The 23,998-nt window shown below is 33.5% G+C and overlaps 1 protein-coding gene and 1 pseudogene across 1 annotated transcript; one reads left to right on the forward strand and one right to left on the reverse strand.

Moving 5' to 3' along the window:
* LOC121217213 (MLO-like protein 1) overlaps window positions 1–23,998 on the forward strand; it is a 99,701-nt pseudogene that overhangs the window by 71,866 nt on the left and 3,837 nt on the right.
* On the reverse strand, window positions 16,404–18,790 carry LOC107904042 (senescence-specific cysteine protease SAG39). Its single transcript, XM_016830311.2, has 2 exons — window positions 18,350–18,790; window positions 16,404–17,074 (listed from the first exon to the last, which is right to left on the reverse strand). The coding sequence occupies exons 1-2, from the start codon at window positions 18,768–18,770 to the stop codon at window positions 16,593–16,595; spliced, it is 903 nt and encodes a 300-aa protein (XP_016685800.1). The 5' UTR covers window positions 18,771–18,790; the 3' UTR covers window positions 16,404–16,592.

A 23,998-nucleotide genomic window follows, 5' to 3' on the forward strand; every position in this document is an offset into this window, starting at 1 on the left:
CGGTCTGTTTCAATTTATTCCTTCTACTTTCGTTTCTTTTTATTTTGATTTTGCTGCTTAATTTTATTTTTGCTTCATTTTAGTCCCTGATGGAACTGTGCGTTTTGGAGGAGAAGGGAGACCTTCCCTTTTAGGCCTTCCATGTTATTCGCGTGTTCAGATAGGACCTCCCCTTTACCTTTTTATTTTAAATTTCCCCAAATTTCAGTTTTAAAACTCAAATTAGTTCCCTTTTATTATTTTTGCTACTTTACTAATTAATTTAATGTGATTATCACTATAATTATATCTTCTTTTTATGCTTATTTATTATTATATTATTAGATCATTAATTTTGTATTATTATTACTATTACTATTATATCTCTATTTATATTTATTTACCTAAAATTCTTAATATATTTTTTTATTATATATTATCATCATTTATTTGCTTATATCTTTTTTTAATTTTTAACTTTAGGTTATTTGCTATATTATTATTAATATTAATTTTTACTTATTTATACCCTTTTTATAATTTCAAATTTTATTATTTTGTTATTATTAATTTTTTAGCCGTTTTATATACCATTTATTTACGTATTCGTTTACTATCGTTCTTTTATTTATTTTAGCTTCTACTTGTTTTTTTTTAATTTATTTAATATCATCTTTTATTTATTTTATTTTCGCCTTTATTAATATCGTTCATATCATCGCATCTATTATTTTGTGCATATTAACACTGTGATTTACTTTTATGTTTTCCTACAAAATCGCGTTACATTGAAAATGTTGTCCTATAAATAAAACTTTGTATTTTGATTCGAAAAGGTCGTACTCTAACTTACGAGGTTTTGATTTTCTCGAAAAATCCAAATATACAAACCTTGTTAGGCATAAATTTTTAATAATCTCGGAATTAATAAAAGATCGTGTTCTAACTTACAGAATATGATCCTGTTTTTAAAAAAACGAAATAATCAAATATCTTTCAAATAAGTAAAATTTTTTGGTATTTATTCTCATATCGGGAATATAAGACATTGTGTCCTAACTTATGTGACGTAATTCTCTTTCTCGATTAACGTGAAATGTGCCCCTTTCTTGAAAATTTTTAATATTTTAACAAAGGATCGTATTTTAAATTCTTTTTTTTTGAGTTTTCAATTTTCGACATTAAGACACTAATTAATCAACTAGGTACCAACTTTCGGGCGTTACGAGGGTGCTAACCCTTCCTCGTACGCAACTGACTCCCGAACCCATCTTTAATTCGTAGACCAAAATCGTTTTCAAGGTGATCCGATCACATCTTAACAAAACATCAGTGGCGACTCCTATTTTCGTTTTTAAAAGTCGATCCCTTTTATCAAAAATATGGTTTCAACAACTTTCTATCATTCACATTTTCCTTTTTAATCGTTTCAATGCCATTCCTCAGCAACCCGTTATTTTGGTTGATAACTCTTTCTGGAACTCTTAACCAGTTACCATATTGAAATTTATTATCTTGGCTCTCATTATTAATCATCTACTCCTTGCATTTTTGTGTCGTATGACCAATCAACGCACAAATGTAACAGAATCTTGGTAACTTCTCATATCTGATTGCACATACAAACTCCTCCCCTTCGTGATCAATATAAAGAACGACTTGTTTATATCAATATTAATTCTAATGCGCATATATTCAGTTCATCTTCCATCTCTGTCTCGCCAATCTATAGCTAAGACTTCCCCCATCACATTACCTACCTCCAACGCCATGTCTCTATCCATGTACTCCATTGGTATGATGGATACTCTGACCCAAAAAGGTGAATGATTAAAATCATAATCTTCCATTGTTTTGTCTTTATTGTATGGGACCATGTTAAACAAGCATTGGTCAAACAACCAAGGAGAGAGATTAAGAATTCTTTTTCTATCTTCTTCATTACAAAATTTTACCAGTATACCTCCTTTTATTGCTACAAAATTCACCTCCTCTTTTGTATACCATAGTGATTTAAAGACTCTGTACATTGCCTCTCTGTTCACTTTCTCCTTTGTCATCAATTTACCCATAGCCTAATGTTCATATCCTTTTGAGTTATCCATGTTTGCCTTTTTACTGACCACCCTCTTTGTTTCTTCCTCTGAAAAACTTAATTTTGCCAGTAAAATACTGATATCCTCTTCCATGATTATCGCGGGTAATGTCCAAAGATTCTAACAAGCCCTCTCTCCTCCAACAAACACCCAAAAAATAGCCCAGCAATAAACAGCTATAGCCAGAGTAAGAATACCAAGGAAACCGCACACCAAAAGAACAAGCAACATACGAAGAAAAACAACAAGAAACCGAGATCCAAAGAGAACTACAAAACGAAACTTACAGCTAAAGGTTAAAAAGAAGATCTAAAATACCTATACTTAATAACACCAAAGGCAAGAGAAACCCCCATAAAAGACAAGAGATTAGTTTAATAAAGATAATCAAGAAAAGTCAAAAGAAAAATTATAAATTCTAAGCCATTCATCTTTCTCGGTTTTTGCATGAACGTAAAATTCATGCAAGAAAACATAAAAAAACTATTAAACAAGAAAACCACGAAAGAGAGTAAAAACAAAACAAATAAAACCTGTAACTAGAGATAGAAATCTTTCACTTCATCTAGGGCCTATGATCTGACGTGAAATCATGAAACTTCAAAACTAGCCAGATGCCTAGTACAAGACTCCACCGCTATTCTACCACCCCACCGTTAGAAGGGAAACCAACAAAGAAACAAAACTTACCATCCAATTATTCTATTAGAGAGAATAAAGATGGAAACCGATCGTTCTAAATGCATTTCTTGGACCACTCTTGGTACGAGGCAGCTTCAACAGAATTTCCTCCGCTCCTAAAAACCAGGGAATGTCATACAAAATAAAATCAAACCTGGCTAAAACGTTATTTAACCCAAATATAAGTAATTATTTTTGTAGTTTACCCATAATAATATTAAACAATTATAATATTAAAAATATAGAAAATTATTACATTGATATTAACATTTTAATATTTTTAAAATAAAATTAAAAATTTATTAATAATATAACAATATTAAACTTAAATTAATTTTATATAAAAATAAATTTACTTGTAAAGGATTATTTTCTAGAAAACGGCTTACACATCTCAATAGGGAAAGTCAATTTCCCCAAAAAAAAGAATAATTTTTATTGATCGGTAAATTATTTTCTATTGATCAAGTTGTTTTCCACGAAACAAATACAAAACAAATGCAAAAAAAATCAATATTCCATAAATCATTCTACATGAAACAAGCACACCCTTAATTACCTTTTCTTTATTTTTTTGGTGAAACAAAATAAAAGCAAACAAAAGAAATTAAACTATTCCCTCAAGCAGGATCTTCCAAAAGGTGCAATCCTGTTCTCTTATAGCGAACCATCTTAACCAAACTATCTGCAAACTTATTCACATCTCGAGGGATATGTTGAATACTCCAATGAAGGACTTTTGATAAGAGCCAACAAATTCTTCTTATCAGAGCTTACTTGAAACCTTCTACAGCTACTTCCTAAATGACGTTAAGAGCTTCACGACTAATCGTTTGAATTAAGATATACTCGATTATCAAACCTTGTTCCCTTATTAATAATTTTCATTACCAAAATTTTCATGCAATTAATTAGTTATTTTAATGGCAAAGTTACACTTATTTAAGGTAAATGAAATTCAATGAGCGAGCACATGCCCAAAATAGAGCTCCACTAGTTAGTTTACTATCTTACCTTTGCTTGCACCCACCTTTAATTTTCTTTATCTAGATTACCTTCAAAAGACATATATATATATATACAAGTTCCCTTACCTTCCTCCCTTAAAGTGATAAGCCTTAATAAATATCTTTTTTCCAGCTAAGAACATCACACTATAACTGAATTGTATAGCCATTATGCATTATGGTTTGATTGCAGCTTTAATCTCCCATTTACATTATGGAAAATTGCACCACTGTCATCCCTAATTCACCACAATTCCAACTTAGTCCTTTCTCAAATATTAAAAATCATACTTCCATCACCGTTATTTCCATTTTACATCAATAGACATTACAGACCAAAGATTCTTTACTAAACTATGGGCTCTGTTCCAACTTGTGGAACCTTATTCACGCATCATCTGCTTTCAGTAGAGATTTGCTTACTTTGTTAATCATCAGAGAAGTCTGTAGTCCTCTTGCTGTGATAGCATCATCCTCGGTATAATATTACGTTATCTCGGTGTTTCAGGGCCACAGGAAATAATAGTCACTATATGGGCATTATGACAGATATGCAATCAATGTTTATTATTAATGTTTGAGGTTGTTATCGTCCCAACAATGTTGTTACTATACACAGTCAATTTATTCATGAAGAGAAACATGGCTCAGATCAAGAAGTGGTTGTTTTTATAAAATCTTACCTTATGAAATTGTCTGTTGTCCAAACTTCTTTTCCAATCAGGGATCCTCACATTGTTGGTCGTTACAAGGTCAATTTCAACATGGGCTTCCGGCAATCATATTGGAGGAGATGTTTTATGTTAACATGGTTTAAACTGTGTCATTTGGATGTTATATGATAATTTTAATCACTACTTTAAACAAGTCTTGGTTAATATTATCTTTTTTTAGTATTATTGTAAAAAAATACCCTCAAAGCTTATGAGTTTTTGGTTTTGAGCTCTTAATCTTTTTTTTTTGGATTGACACCCTCAACGTTACAATTTTTCTAGAAATCGGTCTAATTTTAACAGGAAACGTGAGTTGACTGTCAGTCAACTATAGGTAGATGACATGTCAAAGATGCTTGACCAATTTCAAAGATACCTACCCTTTCTCTCATTTCTTTCTTTTCCTCTACTTTCGCAGTTTGCCCATCTCCAACTCCAAGATGCCCTCTTTGCTTCCCTTTCTCTCCAAATGTCCCAACCCCTATCATCACCACCTTCCCTCTCACTCCTCACTGTCCTTACTGTTGAAAAGTCAACAAAGGTAGGAAGCAACATGTTAAAAAGGTTGAGCAAGTTGCACCGAATGTTGAAAAGTTGAATGGGATAATTGTAATTTTGGTCCCTAATTTTTTAGGCCATTTGCAAGTTAGTCCCTGAACCTCAACTATAAATAGGCCTTTTCATTTTTCATTTCAACCATCCCAACCAATCTTTCTCTCTTAGTTTTCTCTCTTCTCCCATTTGAGAATTCTTAAGGAATTCTATTTGTTTGTAATATTTTGGAGATAGTAAAGTTATCATCTGGTGTTAGTGCCCGAGGACGTAGGTATAATTTACCGAACCTCGTTAAAACTCTTGTGTTCTTTTTTGTCCTATTTTTCTTTCAATATTTGAGGGTATAATAGTAGTATTTAATTGTGCTATTAAATTACTATAGAAGGGATATTCTGACTAAGGAAAGACTTGGTATTTAAGAGATCATTGTGATCCACCTCTCTTCCCTGGGAATTGAACTTTGTGTGATTTTTTAGTACAATAATTTACACGCTTCCGACCCTATTGGAACAACAAGTGGTATCAGAGCCGAAGGTTAATCGTAGTATGCTCTGTGGTTGCAGTTTGAACTGATCTTCCACATCAGAAAAGATTTCCTTAGGTATATTGAAAGATTATGGAGAAAACGGTCGGTGTAGGAGCTTCAACATCGTCCATGTGGACAAGACCGACAATTACAAATGCAAGATTGGCCGTGGAGATCTTTGATGGCACGGGCCATTTTGGTATGTGGCAAAGTGAGGTTCTAGATGCCCTTTTTCAGCAGGGTCTAGACATTGCCATTGATGAAGGGAAACCAGATGATGTACAGGAGAAAGATTGGAAGGCGATCAATCGGTTGGCATGTGGCATAATTCGATCATGCCTTTCTCGAGAGCAGAGGTATGCTTTTTCAAAGGAGACTTCTGCAAATAAGTTGTGGGTGGCACTTGAAGAAAAATTTTTGAAGAAAAACAGTCAAAATAAGCTCCACTTGAAGAAAAGACTGTTTCGCTTCACATACGTCCCAAGTACCACAATGAATGATCACATCACCAAATTTAATCAGTTAGTCACTGATTTGCTGAATATGGATGAGACATTCAAAGATGAAGATTTGGCTTTGATGCTGTTGGGGTCACTTCCTGAGGAGTTTGAGTTCCTAGAAACTACTCTACTTCATGGCAGGAGTGATATATCTCTGAGCGAAGTCTGTGCGGCCTTATACAGTTATGAACAGAGAAAGAAGGACAAACAGAAAAACTCAATCAGAGATACAGAAGCTTTAGTAGTCCGAGGTCGTTCATACACTCGGAAGAAAACTCAAAAGGGGAGATCAAAGTTAAAGTCCAGACTCGGGAAAGATGAATGTGCTTTTTGTCATGAGAAAGGCCACTGGAAGAAAAATTGTCCAAAGCTGAAGAATAAGGGAAAAGCTGCTGTAGATGCTTGTGTTGCTAAGCATGATACTAGTGACTCTGAACTATCACTGGTTGCATCATCATCGTCGTTCCATTCAGATGAGTGGATATTGGATTCGGGTTGTACCTATCATATGTCCCCTAACCGGGAGTGGTTCTCTGATTTAGTAGAACTAAATGGAGGAGTTGTTTATATGGGCAATGACAATGCCTGTAAAACTGTTGGGATAGGTTCAATCCAATTAAAGAATCAAGATGGATCAACCAGAGTTCTGACTGATGTTCGGTACGTGCCCAGTTTGAAGAAAAATCTCATCTCATTGGGAGCCTTGGAATCCAATGGTTCAGTTGTTACTATGAGAGATGGGATTTTGAAAGTGACATCTGGCGCACTTGTGATATTGAAGGGCATCAGGAAAAATAACTTGTATTACTACCAAGGTAGTACAGTTATTGGAGCAGTCGCTGCAGCTTCCGGTAACAAAGACTTGGACTCAATGCAGTTGTGGCATATGAAGTTGGGACATGCCAGCGAAAAATCCTTGCAAATTCTGGCAAAGCAAGGATTGTTGAAAGGTGCAAAGGCTTGCAAATTAAAATTTTGTGAGCACTGTGTTCTGGGAAAGCAAAAGAGAGTGAAATTCGGCACTGCTATCCATAATACAAAAGGTATTTTGGAATATATTCACTCAGATGTGTGGGGGCCTTCCAAAACACCTTCGTTGGGAGGAAAACACTACTTTGTTACTTTTGTTGATGACTTTTCCAGAAGAGTTTGGGTGTATACCATGAAAACTAAAGATGAAGTGCTTGGAGTTTTTCTTAAATGGAAAACTATGATCGAAAACCAGACTGGCAAGAAAATCAAGCGGCTTAGGACGGACAATGGAGGGGAATATAAAAGTGATCCGTTCTTCGATGTGTGCCAAGAGTATGGTATTGTTCGACACTTCACAGTTAGGGATACACCACAACAGAATGGAGTGGCAGAGCGTATGAATCGAACATTGCTGGAGAAAGTTCGATGTATGTTGTCCAATGCTGGGTTGGGCAAGCAATTTTGGGCTGAGGCTGTGACATACGCTGGCCATCTTGTTAATCGTTTGCCATCATCTGCATTAGAAAGAAAAACTCCTATGGAGGTATGGTCTGGAAAACCAGCTACAGATTATGATTCCTTACATGTGTTTGGATCCACTGCATATTACCATGTGAAGGAGTCAAAGTTAGATCCGAGGGCAAAGAAAGCTCTCTTTATGGGAATCACTTCTGGAGTGAAGGGATTTCGTCTTTGGTGCTTAAGCACAAAGAAAATGATCTGTAGCAGAGATGTTACCTTTGATGAATCTGCCACATTGAAAAAGGTAGCAGATAAAGATATTCAGATGAGCAATACTCCACAGCAGGTGGAGTGTACTCCAAAACAGGTGGAGTTTGAGCAGATGGGGATTTGCCCAGTTAATAAGTCTAATTCTCCAGCCACAATGGAGGAATTAGAGGTTGAAGAGGTTCTGACCCAAGAACCACTAAGTACACCAGAACCAGTTGCAGTTGCAAGGCCACTGAGAGAAATTCGTAAACCTGCTCGATTTACTGATATGGTGGCCTACGCCCTTCCCGTTGTTGATGATATTCCTATCACTTATCAAGAAGCAATGCAAAGCTTAGAAAGTGATAAATGGAAAAGCGCCATGGATGAAGAAATACAGTCTCTCCGGAAGAACAATACTTGGGAGTTGGCGCAATTACCGAAAGGTAAAAGGGCAATCGGATGCAAGTGTGTATTCGCAAAGAAAGATGGATCTCCTAGCAAGAAGGATATTCGCTACAAGGCAAGATTGGTAGCTAAAGGCTACGCTCAGAAGGAGGGAATTGACTACAATGATGTATTTTCCCCTGTTGTGAAGCATTCCTCCATTAGAATTTTGTTGGCCTTGGTAGCACAGTTGAATTTGGAGCTAGCTCAACTTGATGTTAAGACGGCTTTCTTGCATGGTGAGTTAGAAGAGGAGATCTATATGACTCAGCCAGAAGGATACACAGATGCTGGTGGTAGAAATTGGGTTTGTAAGCTTAACAAATCGCTATATGGATTGAAGCAATCCCCGAGGCAGTGGTACAAGCGATTTGATAGCTTTATGAGAAGGCAGAAGTACACAAGAAGCAAATATGACAATTGTGTGTATTTGCAGAAGCTGCATGACGGATCTTTCATTTATCTACTCTTGTATGTTGATGATATGTTAATCGCTTCGAAGAGCCAAAATGAGATAGATAAGCTGAAGGCTCAGTTGAATCAAGAGTTCGAGATGAAAGATCTAGGTGAGGCCAAGAAGATTCTCGGTATGGAGATAAGTAGAGATAGACAGAGAGGCAAGCTTTGTTTGAATCAGAAGCAATATCTGAAAAAGGTATTACAATGTTTTGGTGTAAATGAAAACACAAAACATGTAAGTACCCCACTTGCTTCTCATTTGAAACTTAGTGCTCAATTATCTCCGAAAACTGAAGAAGAAAGAGAATATATGGCAAAAGTCCCATATGCTAATGCAGTTGGGAGTTTGATGTATGCGATGGTGTGTACGAGGCCTGACATTTCACAAGCTGTTGGAGTTGTGAGCAGGTATATGCATGATCCTGGAAAAGGACATTGGCAAGCTGTGAAATGGATTCTACGGTATCTTCGAAAAACCGTAGATGTTGGTTTAATTTTTGAACAGGATGAAGCACTTGGTCAGTTTGTAGTTGGATATGTTGATTCCGACTTTGCTGGTGATTTAGATAAACGTCGTTCAACTACGGGGTATCTGTTTACTCTTGCGAAAGCCCCAGTGAGTTGGAAGTCTACCTTACAGTCTACAGTAGCTGTGTCTACTACAGAGGCAGAATATATGGCAGTTACAGAAGCTGTTAAGGAGGCTATTTGGCTTAATGGATTATTGAAAGACTTGGGAGTTGTTCAAAGTCACATTAGTCTATATTGTGACAGTCAGAGTGCTATTCATTTAGCGAAAAATCAAGTCTATCATTCAAGAACCAAGCATATCGACGTAAGATATCACTTTGTGCGGGAAGTCTTTGAAAAAGGAAAAATTCTACTTCAGAAGATTCCGACAGCAGATAATCCCGCAGATATGATGACCAAGGTGGTAACAACAATCAAGTTTAATCATTGTTTGAACTTGATTAACATCCTGAGAATTTGAGCACCTTTAGGTGTATGGCGCTCGAGAGCGCATTTGGAGGCACTACAAAAGATAGCTTTATCGAATTTGGGGAGTTGAAGGAAGTATGTGAAGATGTGATTATCCTAATCAAATCTTCAAGGTGGAGATTGTTGAAAAGTCAACAAAGGTAGGAAGCAACTTGTTAAAAAGGTTGAGCAAGTTGCACCGAATGTTGAAAAGTTGAATGGGATAATTGCAATTTTGGTCCTTAATTTTTTAGGCCATTTGCAAGTTAGTCCCTGAACCTCAACTATAAATAGGCCTTTTCATTTTTCATTTCAACCATCCCAACCAATCTTTCTCTCTTAGTTTTCTCTCTTCTCCCATTTGAGAATTCTTAAGGAATTCTATTTGTTTGTAATATTTTGGAGATAGTAAAGTTATCATCTGGTGTTAGTGCCCGAGGACGTAGGTATAATTTACCGAACCTCGTTAAAACTCTTGTGTTCTTTTTTGTCCTATTTTTCTTTCAATATTTGAGGGTATAATAGTAGTATTTAATTGTGCTATTAAATTACTATAGAAGGGATATTCTGACTAAGGAAAGACTTGGTATTTAAGAGATCATTGTGATCCACCTCTCTTCCCTGGGAATTGAACTTTGTGTGATTTTTTAGTACAATAATTTACACGCTTCCGACCCTATTGGAACAACACTAACACCCATCGCTCCCTTTCTTCTCACTCCTCATCGTCGACCTGACCACAAACGTCCCAAAACCTCTTCCATCTCCATCCTCCTCCCCCTTCTCATCATCCTCATCAACGTCCAGTTCATCTCTCCTAGCCCTCATTGGGATCGCCACAACCATAGCCAGAGGCTTAAATAAATACGACAATTGACCATGAGCGTTATGTCTGCAATTGGATTTCACTATCACGGTCCCAAAATCTTCGGCATCGTCATCATTATCAAAGTCTGTAGGACCTCCTCTGAAGTCTTTAGGAAGACATTTGAGGAGCGGAGGGAGCAATGAGTCATTTTCATCTTCTTTGTTTCTGTCCTTGTAAATCATTGTGGTGTAAAAGTCTAATATTTTTTACAATTATGCCACCTTACAAAAGACAATTTCATTAAACACTCAAAATTCTATGCAACCAAAAAAATAAAGAAAAAGAAAAAAGAGGACTCACTATTGTAACCCATTTTTTAGTATAGCTTGCTCTTTTACGATCCAATCCATGAAAATACCAATAGCCAAATCAAACTCAGCCGACATAAATCCACTAATCAACCTCCTTTAGCTCTTCCAAAACGTAACCGAAACCTCTAACAAAGAGAAAACAACTCTCAACAAAGCCTCCTCTCTGCCGATTTGCCTTCTCAAGAGAACCCAAAGCAAAAATAAAAGAAAACAAACTTAGATACTGCTAGTACTAACAGGAAAAAGAGAGGAAAAAAATTAGAAATTTATGGCTTGATTTTTCTCTCTCAAACACTATAATAAATAAGCTGATGTGAAAATCTGATCGATTAATGGTTGGACATAATGATAACAGCAATTACAGAGGAAGAGAGAAAGAGGAGAAGAACATTAAATTTTCCATCCATTTTAGAGTGAATTGAGGAATGATGCAAGTTTAAGAGCTAAAAAATGTGAAAAATTAACTACAGAACTAAAATGATTTTTTTTTGTAAAGTTGAAAGGTTAAAAAGTCATTATGCCTTTCTAATATCATGCCATTGCAAGTAGACATGCGAGTTATTTTTTTTGTAAAGAAAATGGTAAAAACCACGTGATTTGAAAGTCCACCTAAAACTCCATTATATAAAAAAAGTCATTGCTAAAAAATTACAACACAAAGTCACAACAAGAGCATATAACTTAACAAAGGTTATTAACTAAGTAATCACAAGTACACTAAAAGAAAAAGTTGTGAATATCACACTAATAGTAGTTAACTTTAGAAGCTAAAAAAACCCGAAATTACAGTATCCCAAATGAAAATTAGATCATACACATTGAAGATATTTGAGTATACTAACTATTCTAAATATACCTCCAATTGAAAAAAGGAACAAAAAATGGTCTTTGTGATAAAAAAACTACTCAGACTTTTCTTTTCTTTTCTTGTTTTTTTCATTTTGTTGCACTCTTTCTCTCTCATATATATAATTGAAACCACCCCCATATATGTTTAAATTATTTAGTGTTTTCAAAGTTGTTTTTCTGATTCAATAAGTCCTATTCTTTAGGAACAACTTTCTACATTTCTTTAAACTAGTGGTATCCTTGTTTATAGGTGATATAGGTGCTAGTTGTGATTCTATATTTGTCATTTGTAAGGCTATAAAAAGCCAACTTTTTATCTTCAAAAGTGACACTTATTTCTAGCTTTCACTTTATATTATACTTAACATTCTGGTATGTAAACTAGGTTGTTAAGAAAATAAGTGGATATGAGTGAAGAATAGAGTGAAGGTAGTCTTACAAAGATTCGTCATTTTGATGGTCTTCACTACGACCATTGGAGTGAGCTGATGGAGGATCTATTGAGGTCTAAAGGACTGTGGAACCTAGTTGAGAAAGGCTTCGAGGAGCATAAAACAATGACTGTCCAAACCATCGTGTAATAAACACAGTTGGACGAGATAAATATGAAGGATCAGAGGGTCAAACACTATCTATATTAAGCCAGATCGTGTTGTTTTTTAATAGATTTTGGATAGACTAACCTTCAAAATTGTTTGGGATTATTTGAACAACAAGTTTGGTGGAAATGAGAGAGTGAAAAGGTCTCTTCTCAACACCTTAAAAAGAGAATTTGAGGTGTTAGAAATGAAGAAAGGAGAAACGATCAAAGATTATTTTACTAAAGTAATGGCTGTAACAAACTAGATACTGAGCAATGGGGAGATAATGTCTGACTCGGTGATCGTGGAGAAGATTTTACGGGCTTTGACAAAATGTTTCACTTATGTGGTGGTATCTATCAAACAGGAAAAAGATGCATATACCATCTCTGTTGATGAATTGCAAAGTTCATTATCTATACATGAACAAAAGTTTAAGAAAAAGGAAAGAGAAGAAGATAATGCCTTAAAAGTTACTATTGGTAACAAAAGGTTTGAAAGTAGAGTGGTGCAAATTCATACAGAATGAGTGGAAGAGGCAGAAGGAGATCATTTGATAAAGCCCGGGTAGAATGCTATAAATGCCACAAATTGGGGCATTTTCAGTATAAATGTCCAAGGTGGGAAAGTAAAGCCAACTTTGTGGGACTTGATGAAGAGGAAGAGCTGTTCTTAATAACGTGTGTGGAGACACATAACCCACAACAAGATGGCGTATGGTTTCTTATTTTGGGATGCTTGAATCATATGTGTGGGAACAAGAAGTGGTTTCCTTATCTTGTTCACATCTTTTGACACTTCGTCAAGCTTGAAAATGATGCAAAAATGGTAGTAATGGGAAAATGAAGTGTTAGATTAGAGATTGGAGGCACTAAACAGGTAATCTTTGAAATTTTCTTTGTTCCAGATCTAAAAAATTATTTGTTGAACGTAGGATAGGTCCAAGAGAAAGGGATAGATATTTTGATTCAAAGGGGTGAGTGCAAGTTGTATCATTCACAAAGAGGGCTCATTGTAACAACCAAAATGACCAGAAATCGGATGTTTGTGCTTTCAGCTATTGTTTTACCATGCTCACAACCATTGGTTTCATCATGCTTCTAAACTACCACAAAATATATCTCTCATCTATGGCACTACAAGTTCGGTCATTTGAACTACAAAAGCTTACGTATGATGCAGTCCAAAAGGTTAGTTCGTGGCTTACCAACAATCAGCATTCCAATCAAAGTATGTACTCATTGTTTGGTTAGAAAGCAAATTAGGGAAAAAATGGCAGAGCATCAAGAAAGTTGCAGTTGATACATTCTGACATTTGTGGACCAATTACACTGATTTTTATAGGTGGGAAGAGGTACTTACTCAGTTTTATTGATGATTTTAGTCACAAAATTTGGGTCTATTTCTTGCATGAAAAATTAGCGATGTTTGAGGTATTACAGAGCTTTAAAAAATATGTTGAGAATGAAAGTGGTAAACGTATAGCTTGCTTACGCATAGATAAGGGTAAAGAGTTCACCTCCCATAAATTTAATAATTTCTATATGGAGAATTGTATTCGCAGGAAATTGACTGCAGCCTACACTTAGCAACAAAATAGAGTAGCAGAAGAAGAGGAATCGAACCATTATGAACTCAGTTTGAAGCATGTTATTTGAAAAAATGTCCCAAAAGAATTTTGGGCAGAAGCAGTTCAATGGTGTACCCATGTGATGAACAGGAGCTTGATAGTAACCATGAATGGATGAACACTAGAAGAGGTTAGGAGTAATGTTACACCTTCTGTGGACCATTTTCGAGTGTTCGGATATGTTGCCCATGTATACATACCTGAACAAATAAGAACAAAGTTAGACGAAAAAACCTACAAGTGTGTTTTCTTTGGTGTAAGTAATGAATCCAAGGCTTATCGATTATATGATCTAGTCTCTAGGCGTATTGTGATAAGTCGTGATGTTGTTTTTGAAGAAGATAAAGGCTAGGATTGGAGTCAAAATTCAGAATATGCAAACAAAGACTTGGAATGGGAAGATATTACTCTTGAGGATGATGTGAGTGAAGATGATGTCGTTGTACCAAACATAGAGGAAGTAGTTGGAAAAAAACCACCAAGTCTAAACATTCTAGCTGCAGATTAAGAGAGGATTAGACGGGAGAATAGAAGAGCACCAGAGTGGTAAAAAAAATATGTGAGTGGCGCAGGATTAGGCCTTTCTGATGAATACGAATAAGTCAATAACTTGGTTCTATACACTACAGTAGATCCAATCACTTTTAAAGAAGTTGTAAGCGAAAAATGGCTTAAAGCTATGAAACTAGAGATTCAAGCCATTGAAAAAATGAAACATGAGAATTGATGGAATTGTCGGTTGGTGCAAAGAAGATCAAAGTAAAATGGGTGTTCAAAATCAAGCTAAATGAACTTGGTGAGATTGACAAACACAAGGCACGATTGGTGGCAAAGGGATATGCCCAGAAATATGTTATTGATTACAACCAATTGCAAAATGGGATACAATCCTAATGGTGATTGCAATGGCTGCGCAAAAAGGTTGGAATATCTACCAACTTGATGTTAAAAGCACTTTCCTTCATGGAGAGCTAGTGGAGGAAGTCTTTGTTGATCAATTAGAGAAAGAAGGGAGGAGCATAAAGTCTACAAATTAAAAAAGGCCTTGTACAGTCTTAAGCAAGCTCCAAGAGCACGGTATAGTCACATTGAGTCCTATTTTGCAAAGGAAAGTTTTGAAAGGTGCCCATTTGAACCTACTCTTTTTATTCAAACTGATTCGAAAGGAAGAATTTTGATGGTTAGTTTGTATGTTGATGATCTCATATTCACGGGAAATGATGAGGAAATAATTAAAGCCTTTAAAAATTCCATGATGCGACAATTTGAAATGACTGATCTTGGAAAGATGAAATACTTTCTTGGAGTTGAAGTGTTGCAGATTGATAAAGGCATAATTATTAGTCAAAGGAAGTATACTAATGAAGTTCTTGAGAGATTTGGAATGTTAAGCTGCAACTCTATTAGAAGTCCTATTGTTCCAAGAACAAACTCGTGAAAAATGAAGATGGAGTCAAAGTAGATGTCACTGGTTATAAGAAAATTGTAGGGAGTCTTCGATATTTAACTATGACCAGACCGAATCTAATGTATATGGTTGGACTGGTGAGTCAATATATGGAAAAACCTACTGAACTTCATCTTAATACAACAAAAAGTGTCTTTCGATACATAAAAGGAACCTTAGAGCTGGGCATTTTGTACAAAAAAAAGCGGAACTGGCGAGTTAGTTGGCTACATAGACAGTGATTATGCTGGGGATCAAGATGACAGAAGGATCACTTCAGGATATGTTTTTCTGTTCGAAGAAAGTGTCGTTGCATGGTCTTCGAAAAAATAGCTATTGCGTGGTCTTCGAAAAAATAGCCAGTAGTGACCTTATCTACCACCGAACCAGAGTTCATAGCAGTAGTGTCATGTGGTTGTCAAGCAATTTGGATGAGAAGAATCTTGGATTCTTTCAATCATCCTCAAAAAGAAAGTATCACGTTATATTGTGACAATGCCTCCACCATCAAACTATCAAAGAATGTCGTATTGCATGGAAGGAGCAAACACATTCATGTAAGGTACCACTTCCTTCGTGAATTGTCTAATGATAAAGTTATTGAGTTTGTCCATTGTGGAATAAAGGAGCAGACAACAGACATCATGTCTAAGGAATTGAAGTTTGAGACATTTGAAAAGCTTAGGGAAAAACTTGGAATTTGTGGAGAAGTTAACTAACTGCAAATATGCAAAACAGTTTAGGGGAGGAATTGTTTGAATTATTTAGTGCTTTCAAAGTTGTTTTTCTGTTTCAATAAGTCCTATTCTTTAGGAACAACTTTGTGTATTTGTTTAAACTAGTGGTGATCCTCGTTTATAGGTGATATAGGTGTTGTGATTCTGTATTTGTCATTTGTAAGGCTATAAAAGCCAGCTTTTTATCTTCAATAAAAGTGACACTTATTTCCAGCTTCCACTTGATTTCATACTTAACAATATATAATGTAGGGCATAGTGGGACTCTTGGGCCATCCCCAATAAATACATATATAAGATATTAATTATTATAAAATATTATCTTATAAATAAATTTCAGTTGTAAAAAAGAAAATATTTAATAAGTTTTTGAGAAAAATATCCTCAAACATTGATCTAGTACAACCACTTATATCAGTAGAGAAATGTCCATTATATGAACTTATGCAATTGGATACGAAGCTTTCATGGCGATGCCACATAACCCACCTGGTGTATTCACATCCCTTTGAATCCTCATATACCCATTTTCACCCCAAGTCTCCTCATGAATTCTTAATCAGCCAATAGTTTAAACCTTCTTCACTTGTCCCATATCCAACAATGGTGACTGCATGGGTGAGATCATTGCTACAATCTCCTGTAAAGACTCCACCTTTGTAAAACTGAAAGGATTGTCCATATCCATCGAGTGCCACCGAGACTGGTTGATTTGTAACGGCCTTAAGTAATGCTTCTTCGTCGTTTTGAGGCACCATTTGATAGCCATTGATCGTGGCAACTTTGTTTATCTGTGTGTCGTAAGTTTCTTGCGTTTGTTGATATGGGTAGCTTTCTTCGGTGGTTATTCCTTGGTTTTGGCTGATGTATTCAAAAGCATTCATCATCCATCCTCCACTACAACCTTGGTTTCCTCCATTTGTGCTGCAATCCAACAGTTGTTGCTCAGATAATGAGATTAATTTACCAGTTTTGATTTGGATTATCCCTTCAACGGCTGCCACTGCTGAAAATGCCCAACAACATCCTGCAAAAGTAAACCAACAATAACCCGTTGTTAAGTATAAAGCAATTAATGAAAATAAATAAATGAATGCTTCAAAGCCAATCTATAATAATATATAAACTTTTGATTGAATTGATGTAACTAGTTACCGAATCATAAAGGAAAATACAAAAATATTATTACAGGTGAAGTAAATTATACTATTACAGTAATAACTGTCTTTTCAAATTTTAAAAAAAATAAATAAAAATTTTACATAAGATGTGATCTAAACCCATGTGGCAAATATTTATAAAAAAAAATTACCCTTTAATCAAGATTTTATTTATATTTTTATATATTTTAAATTTATTATAAAAATATTTTCGGTCATTGTTTATATATTGATGATGTTATTGTTTGAGTTGATCACAAATCAACCTGATAATAATTCAAGAGAAGTGACAATATCAAAATAAACAAGCGGGTCGTATTTACTATTTTTAATATAATATATTTACTTGTTTAATTTTTTTTACTTGCAATTTAAACTTTTTTTTTATTTTAATTTAATACATATCACATCTATTATTATTAATTTCAAACCTTAAGTTTTATTATTTAGACTTAATGATAAATTTGGTCACTAGCATTTATATATTTTGTCAAAATAGCCCTAATTGTATTTTTGAGCCTTTTCTGACCATCAATTTTTGCTCTTTTTTCTAACATATGTGAAATATTTTTAATGAAATGTAATTTATTACTTAGATAACTCAATAAGATAATTACATGTAAAAAACAATAAAATAAATAAATAATATATGAAATTAAAAAAATAAATCTTAATTTAAAGAAAATGGTTCAAGGTTTCAATTTTTGTCAAAATATTTCAATCTTTCGTATGTTTATTTACCGAGAGGTTTCAATTAAGAGTTATTTTTTGAAATTTCTTGTATTATTTATTTATTTTATTATTTTCTACATGTAATTATCTTATTGGGTTGTCTAAATAATAAATTACATTTCATTAAAAATATTCTACATATAAAATTCCACATCATACTCGTTAATTTTTTTAACGATACTTTCATCAAATTTGTTAGAACAGATGATTTGAAAAAAAAACAAAAGTTGATGCCTAAAAAAGACTCAAAAATACAATTATGGTCATTTTGCTAAAACATGTAAATGTTAGTAGCGAAGCCTATATATATCGCATGTAATCTTTAAAAGCGACGTGTTGTATGTAATTCACTTTCTAAAAAGATTGCTTACTCAGTCAACAATTTTATGTATATATAAATTATTACTTACCACATTGACCTTGATTCTTAATAGGAGTGACTGCACCTTGGTCCCTCCAATCAAAGTTTGTCGGAACATCTGATACGTTCTCATACCTGAACGACGTTGACTCAGGCATTATGGGGTTGTCTTGCATCTTGTATCCAGTGTGAGCTGCAATGAATTCATCTTGTGTCATGTCTGCAAATTCATTCAGGCTTAACTTAAAGCTTCTATTTCCACCATTGTTGAAGCTCTCAATGTATTCCAAATTCTCTTTGAATATATTAAGACGCTTCTCCTTCTCTAATTTGCTCTCATATTTTCGACCATAATCAACCATCCATTGCTCATGTTTATCAACAACAGAGGCTTCAAAGATTGTTCGGGACATAGCAAGAGATGCCAATGTCCCAAAAATTAAAAACAAAAAGGCATGGATTAAACTCATCTTGTTGTTTTGCACTATATGCTGGGATACTACACTAATTTCTGGGTTTTTTCTTTGCTAATTGCCAAGTAAAATTGATTGAAATAAATATTAGTGTGTCGTGATTGACGGAGACATACAACGTTTTACTTATTCCTTCATTGCTGTTTCTCGGTTGGTGGTTGACTTCGAAGTCATTGTTAACATTCCAATTCTCCCACTACATGTCCATTGGGTCTTCAGCTTTTGGTCCAATATCAATTTTTTATTGAAGAAATTATTTAATAATTATTTTAATAAAATAATTAACATTATTATAATGGTATCTTATTTTTTTTTGTAAGCATTTAATATATTATCATTAGAAAATTTTAATTCTATAAATAGATTTTAAATATAGTCATTTATCTCATTCTTTTTAGAAATATAATTTTTTATTTTGAGCCAACTACACAAATAGTCACCTAACTATAAATTGTGTTAAGCATCCAAAATAAAAAAAATTATAATTTAATTACCCACATTTCATAATTTAGTCATTTTAGTCGCTCCCGTTAAAATACAATAACAAGCTAACATCACAGTTAAAAAAATAGTATAATAACAAATTTAACCCTCAGTTTTTATATATTATATCAATTTAGTCATAATTTTAAAAAATTAACTCAAAATTTACAAATATTCTCAATTTGATCTTAATTCTAAGAAATTCAATGAAATATATAAACATACATAAATAATTTTATAAATCATGATAATACATTTAAATTTTATATTAATGTTAAATAAAAATAATTATATTAATATTATGTTTATCTAATACAATATTAATACAAAATTTGAATTTATTATTATATATTTTGAAAATATTTATGTACTTTATTTTTTTTTATTTTTTTAGAATCAGAAACTAAATTAAAAATATTTATAAATTTTGAGAGTTGTTTTTAAATTTTTTTTTATATTTTAAACCCTAAAATAACATGTGTCATTTTTTAAAACCTACTTATAGAATTTTAAAAAAAACCTATAATGTTTCAAATATTATTTTAATATTTTTAAATAAAACAATTAAGGAAGACCCTCAAATGTGTAAGGGTTGAACTTAGAATTAAGGTTTGTCTAAACAATATCAAGTATACTTAGAACCAAGTAGACGAAAATTCTAACCCACACGATACTCTTTTACTTAACTGGCGCAGCAATTAGTAGACTAATGCTAGTCACAGGGAAATTATATGTGGACTTGAACTAATTTTTGAATCATTACAATTTATTTGGTGATTCAAACTTTAGGGCACTTTTATTTTGCTAATCCAAAATAAAATCTTGCAATTTTATTATTCAATTTTTAAGGCGCTTTTATTTTAGTCATTCACCCGTTAAATCTCTAATGATAGTTAACTTGTATAAGTCATATCATGTTCACACTTTCATTTTGGTCACCCAAAAGTTGTTAGACAAAACACGTTAACGAACAAATATAAATATAAATAATTATATTAAATAAAAGATCTGAACAAGTAATATAAACAGATGTTTATATTTATGCAAAAAAAAACACACTATTAAATAAAACAAGTTAAATAAATACTTATATTTAAAATATCAGATACGAAAAATTAATTAAATAAACAAGATTATGAAAACCAGAAACTCTATAAAAGAATCGAGTTTTACTAAATGTTGAGGCCTGTTATTACTGTTTTCTTAAGATAGATTCGGCTGCTCCTATGGTACTTAGAGAAACGTTGGTAGGCTGTCTCTCAAGATACAACAACAAGATGATAGAAGCAACAATACCTCTGCAGCGATCAACGAATAAATCTTGTCTTCCTGGAGAGAAAAGAGAAGAACTTTCGAGAGCAAAATAATTTCGTTGTGTGTGTGTAAAAATTCTAAATTTTTTTTAGGCTTTTATAGGCATTCAATATGGAGGAATTTTGAAAATTTTCCATGAATAAAGATACAAATCTTAATCAAAGGAGCCTTTAAATCAAATTGAATAAAATAAAATCAAATCAAGATATATGTCCTTTTAAAACAGATTCTGTATAATATCTGTTGAAAAAAATAAATTTCGTGTTGGGTTGTAAAATATTCGCAAGCCCTATCGGTTCGAATATTTCACGTCGCCCACGTCGAGCAAGTGTGCCCCAACCTTGATGGGTTTGGATCTACACCCCTTGTGCGCAAAGCAAGATTTCAAACTTAGTCATTCAATAATTTTTTAAGTGTGTTCTCATATATATACATGTATCACACTTGATATTTAACCAATGTGAGATCTAAGTTTTTCTTTTCTTCAACAAATATTCACAAGTAGCTTACTTTGAGCTTGAATTTCTCATTCATCACTTAATCATTTTGAGCATATGATATACTGTTGTAAAGGTCTCATGGAGTAGAATATAAAACCATAATTTTATGATTCAACTCTCCATCTTTTGCCAATTGAGAATAAGCCTCAAAGTTGTAAAAAAAATTACATTTTTCCAACAAAAATATCTTTTTTAAAAAAAATTGATCGGGGTAATAAACATTAAGGATTAAAGTGAAAAACGATAGAAACTAAAATAATGTTTTAAAAATTGTCAAATTGTACTTGTTTACCACATTGCCGAAAGTTTTAATTTTTTTTTTCAATATTGAAAGTTTAAATTTCAAAACATAAAAATCAATTAAATAAGTTACTGAAAACTTTTTATCCCTTGATAATGTTAACCGATTTATTAAATTAATTAATTTAGTCTCCTTTTAAATCTTCTAAAACATATAAATGTTGAAGGAAATATTTGGCAACATAATTAATTTTACGTCTTGTACCAATTGTAGTAAACAATAGTACCAGCTAAGGATCACATCATGCAAACAACAAAATTCAAACATTCTTTAAATCTCAAGGAATGCTTATAACAGAGTGCAAACAACAAAGTAAATGCTGACAACAATTAGACAATAAAACAAGACAAAAGCACTTCCACAAAGATGTATCACATCATGCGAATAAGTTGCTTGTTTACAGGCAAAATATGACAGCTTTCTCAGGTAGCTTTGTGAAGATAAAATTATCATTTTAGTTGTATGATTATCCTGGATAAAAATCTCTAATATTTATATAAAAATAAAGTCTTCTAAGCCAAGTTAAATTAGCAGGTTTAATGACAAGTAATATCGCTTATTTGCAATTGTTGACAATCTAAGAAAAAGATGTAATATGGCTCTTTTCGCTAGGGCGATTATAGTCTTTTTACTCTCGATTGTCTGTGACTCAATCTCTCTCTCAGTTGTAATGACATGTAGCATCACTTATTTGCAGTTGCATGACACTCTAAGAAAAAGATGTAATATGACTCTCTTCGCTAGGGCAATTATGGTTTTTTTACTCTCGGTTATCTGTGACTCAGTCTCTCTCTCGTAGCCGTTACGTGATTAGTGACACTATAACTGTCAATTCTCTAAAATTAATTTATTAACAAATAAAAAAATTTAGTTGAAATTAAATTTACCGAAACATATAAATGTTTAAGGAAATATTTAAAAACATATTTAATTTTACATGTTGCGCGAATTGTAGAAAACAAAAGTACCAGCTAAAGATTGAGGGGCAAGAGTAAGAAATGACATATAAATGTTATAATTAATTTGATTTTATTTCATGTCATTGCATGCCTTTGGTGAAAATGGTGTTTTGTCACGTTTCTATTCATCAAGATATATAGATCATTATAAACTATCAGACTGTTGACAATTTTTTTCTCAGTGGAGGTAAAATAATACAAACCGATAAAGACGTTGGATCGACCATCTTCTTTTAAGGAGAACAAGATTACAACATACTTTAAAAGGAAAAATCCTTTTAAATAAAATGGTCTCGATATACTTACTTTCGCAAAGGCAAAAATCCTCCACTCAAGCAGGTCTCGATATACCGTTAACAGTTAATTGCAGTGGGTATCATTGGGCATTTGTAGTCATTTTCTTCTTGCTGAATTTTGTTGGTAAGATACTGAATTCGTTTGTATTTTCGCCACACGTCTTGAGTTCTGAATATTGACATAAAATCGAACTTCAGTTCTGTTTTCGCAGGTTGGCATACGTATTTTTGGATAGCATTCATTCCCTTCATTGTAAGTTGAAGTACTTGCATGTTGAATAAGCTAGGCAGGCATGTTAACATATATTTCACAATGGTTCTGTTTTGAGACTGTGGCAGCTTTTATATTGGACAGATAGTTTAACATTTTAATATACTCAAAATTTGAAGCACAGAATTTGAAATACGATGATCTTGTTAAGCAAATATAATAAATAATTTGCGAGTGTGTAAACTGGGACTTAGCAGATTCATCCTGAGACTTAATGGGAGTGATGGTACCTTTCTTTCTCCAATCGATGCTCATCGGAACATCTGAGAAGCTTTCATACATTAATAATGTTGATTGGAACACAGTGAGGTTGTCTTGTATCTTGTATCTTGTATCTAGTGTGAACTACAATGAATTCATCATGTGTCGTGTCCTGAAAGAAATGTAGGTAAACTAGAAAACTTAAGAAGAAAACTGTTTACAATTTTAATTCTTTCTTTTTAGTTAGTTCAATACAATGTCAAATGAATATATTTATAGGAAGTAAATAACTTCCTTGCGTAACAAATTAGCTAAACACCTCAGCAGACCCTAACTACCTCTCTAACCGATACTATCTTTAACATGCATCCATCTTTTGTACTGAAACAACCCGAAGAAAATTTCTAAACCGCGTAAAACACGAAACAGAGAGTAGTTTAGTTAAAACATCTGCAACTTGATCCAACGCAGGAACTTCCCCGACCAAAACGGAACCATCTGCAACCTTTTCACGAACAAAAAATAGATCTAACTCCACATGTTTAAATTTGGAGTGTAACACAGGATTGGCAGCAACAGCTACTACACTGGAGCTATCACACCAAATATTGGGCTGAGTAGGCAACCCAATATGTAACTCTTGAAGTAACGAAAGTATCCACAAAACATCACTAGTGACAGCAACCAAACTTTGATATTCAGCTTCAGCTGTAGACCTAGATACCACCTGCTGTTTCTTAGAAGACCAGGACACTGGGTTGGATCCAAAAAATACGTAGACCGCCAATCATCAAAATCCAATCCCCAGTTTGCATCCGAAAAACCAACTAGAGACAAAGAATCAGATCTACGAAAAACAATTCCAAAATCAAGAGTACCAGACAAATATCGCAATATCCT

The sequence above is a fragment of the Gossypium hirsutum genome, chromosome D05 (assembly GCF_007990345.1).
Source record: "Gossypium hirsutum isolate 1008001.06 chromosome D05, Gossypium_hirsutum_v2.1, whole genome shotgun sequence".
NCBI lineage: Eukaryota > Viridiplantae > Streptophyta > Magnoliopsida > Malvales > Malvaceae > Gossypium > Gossypium hirsutum.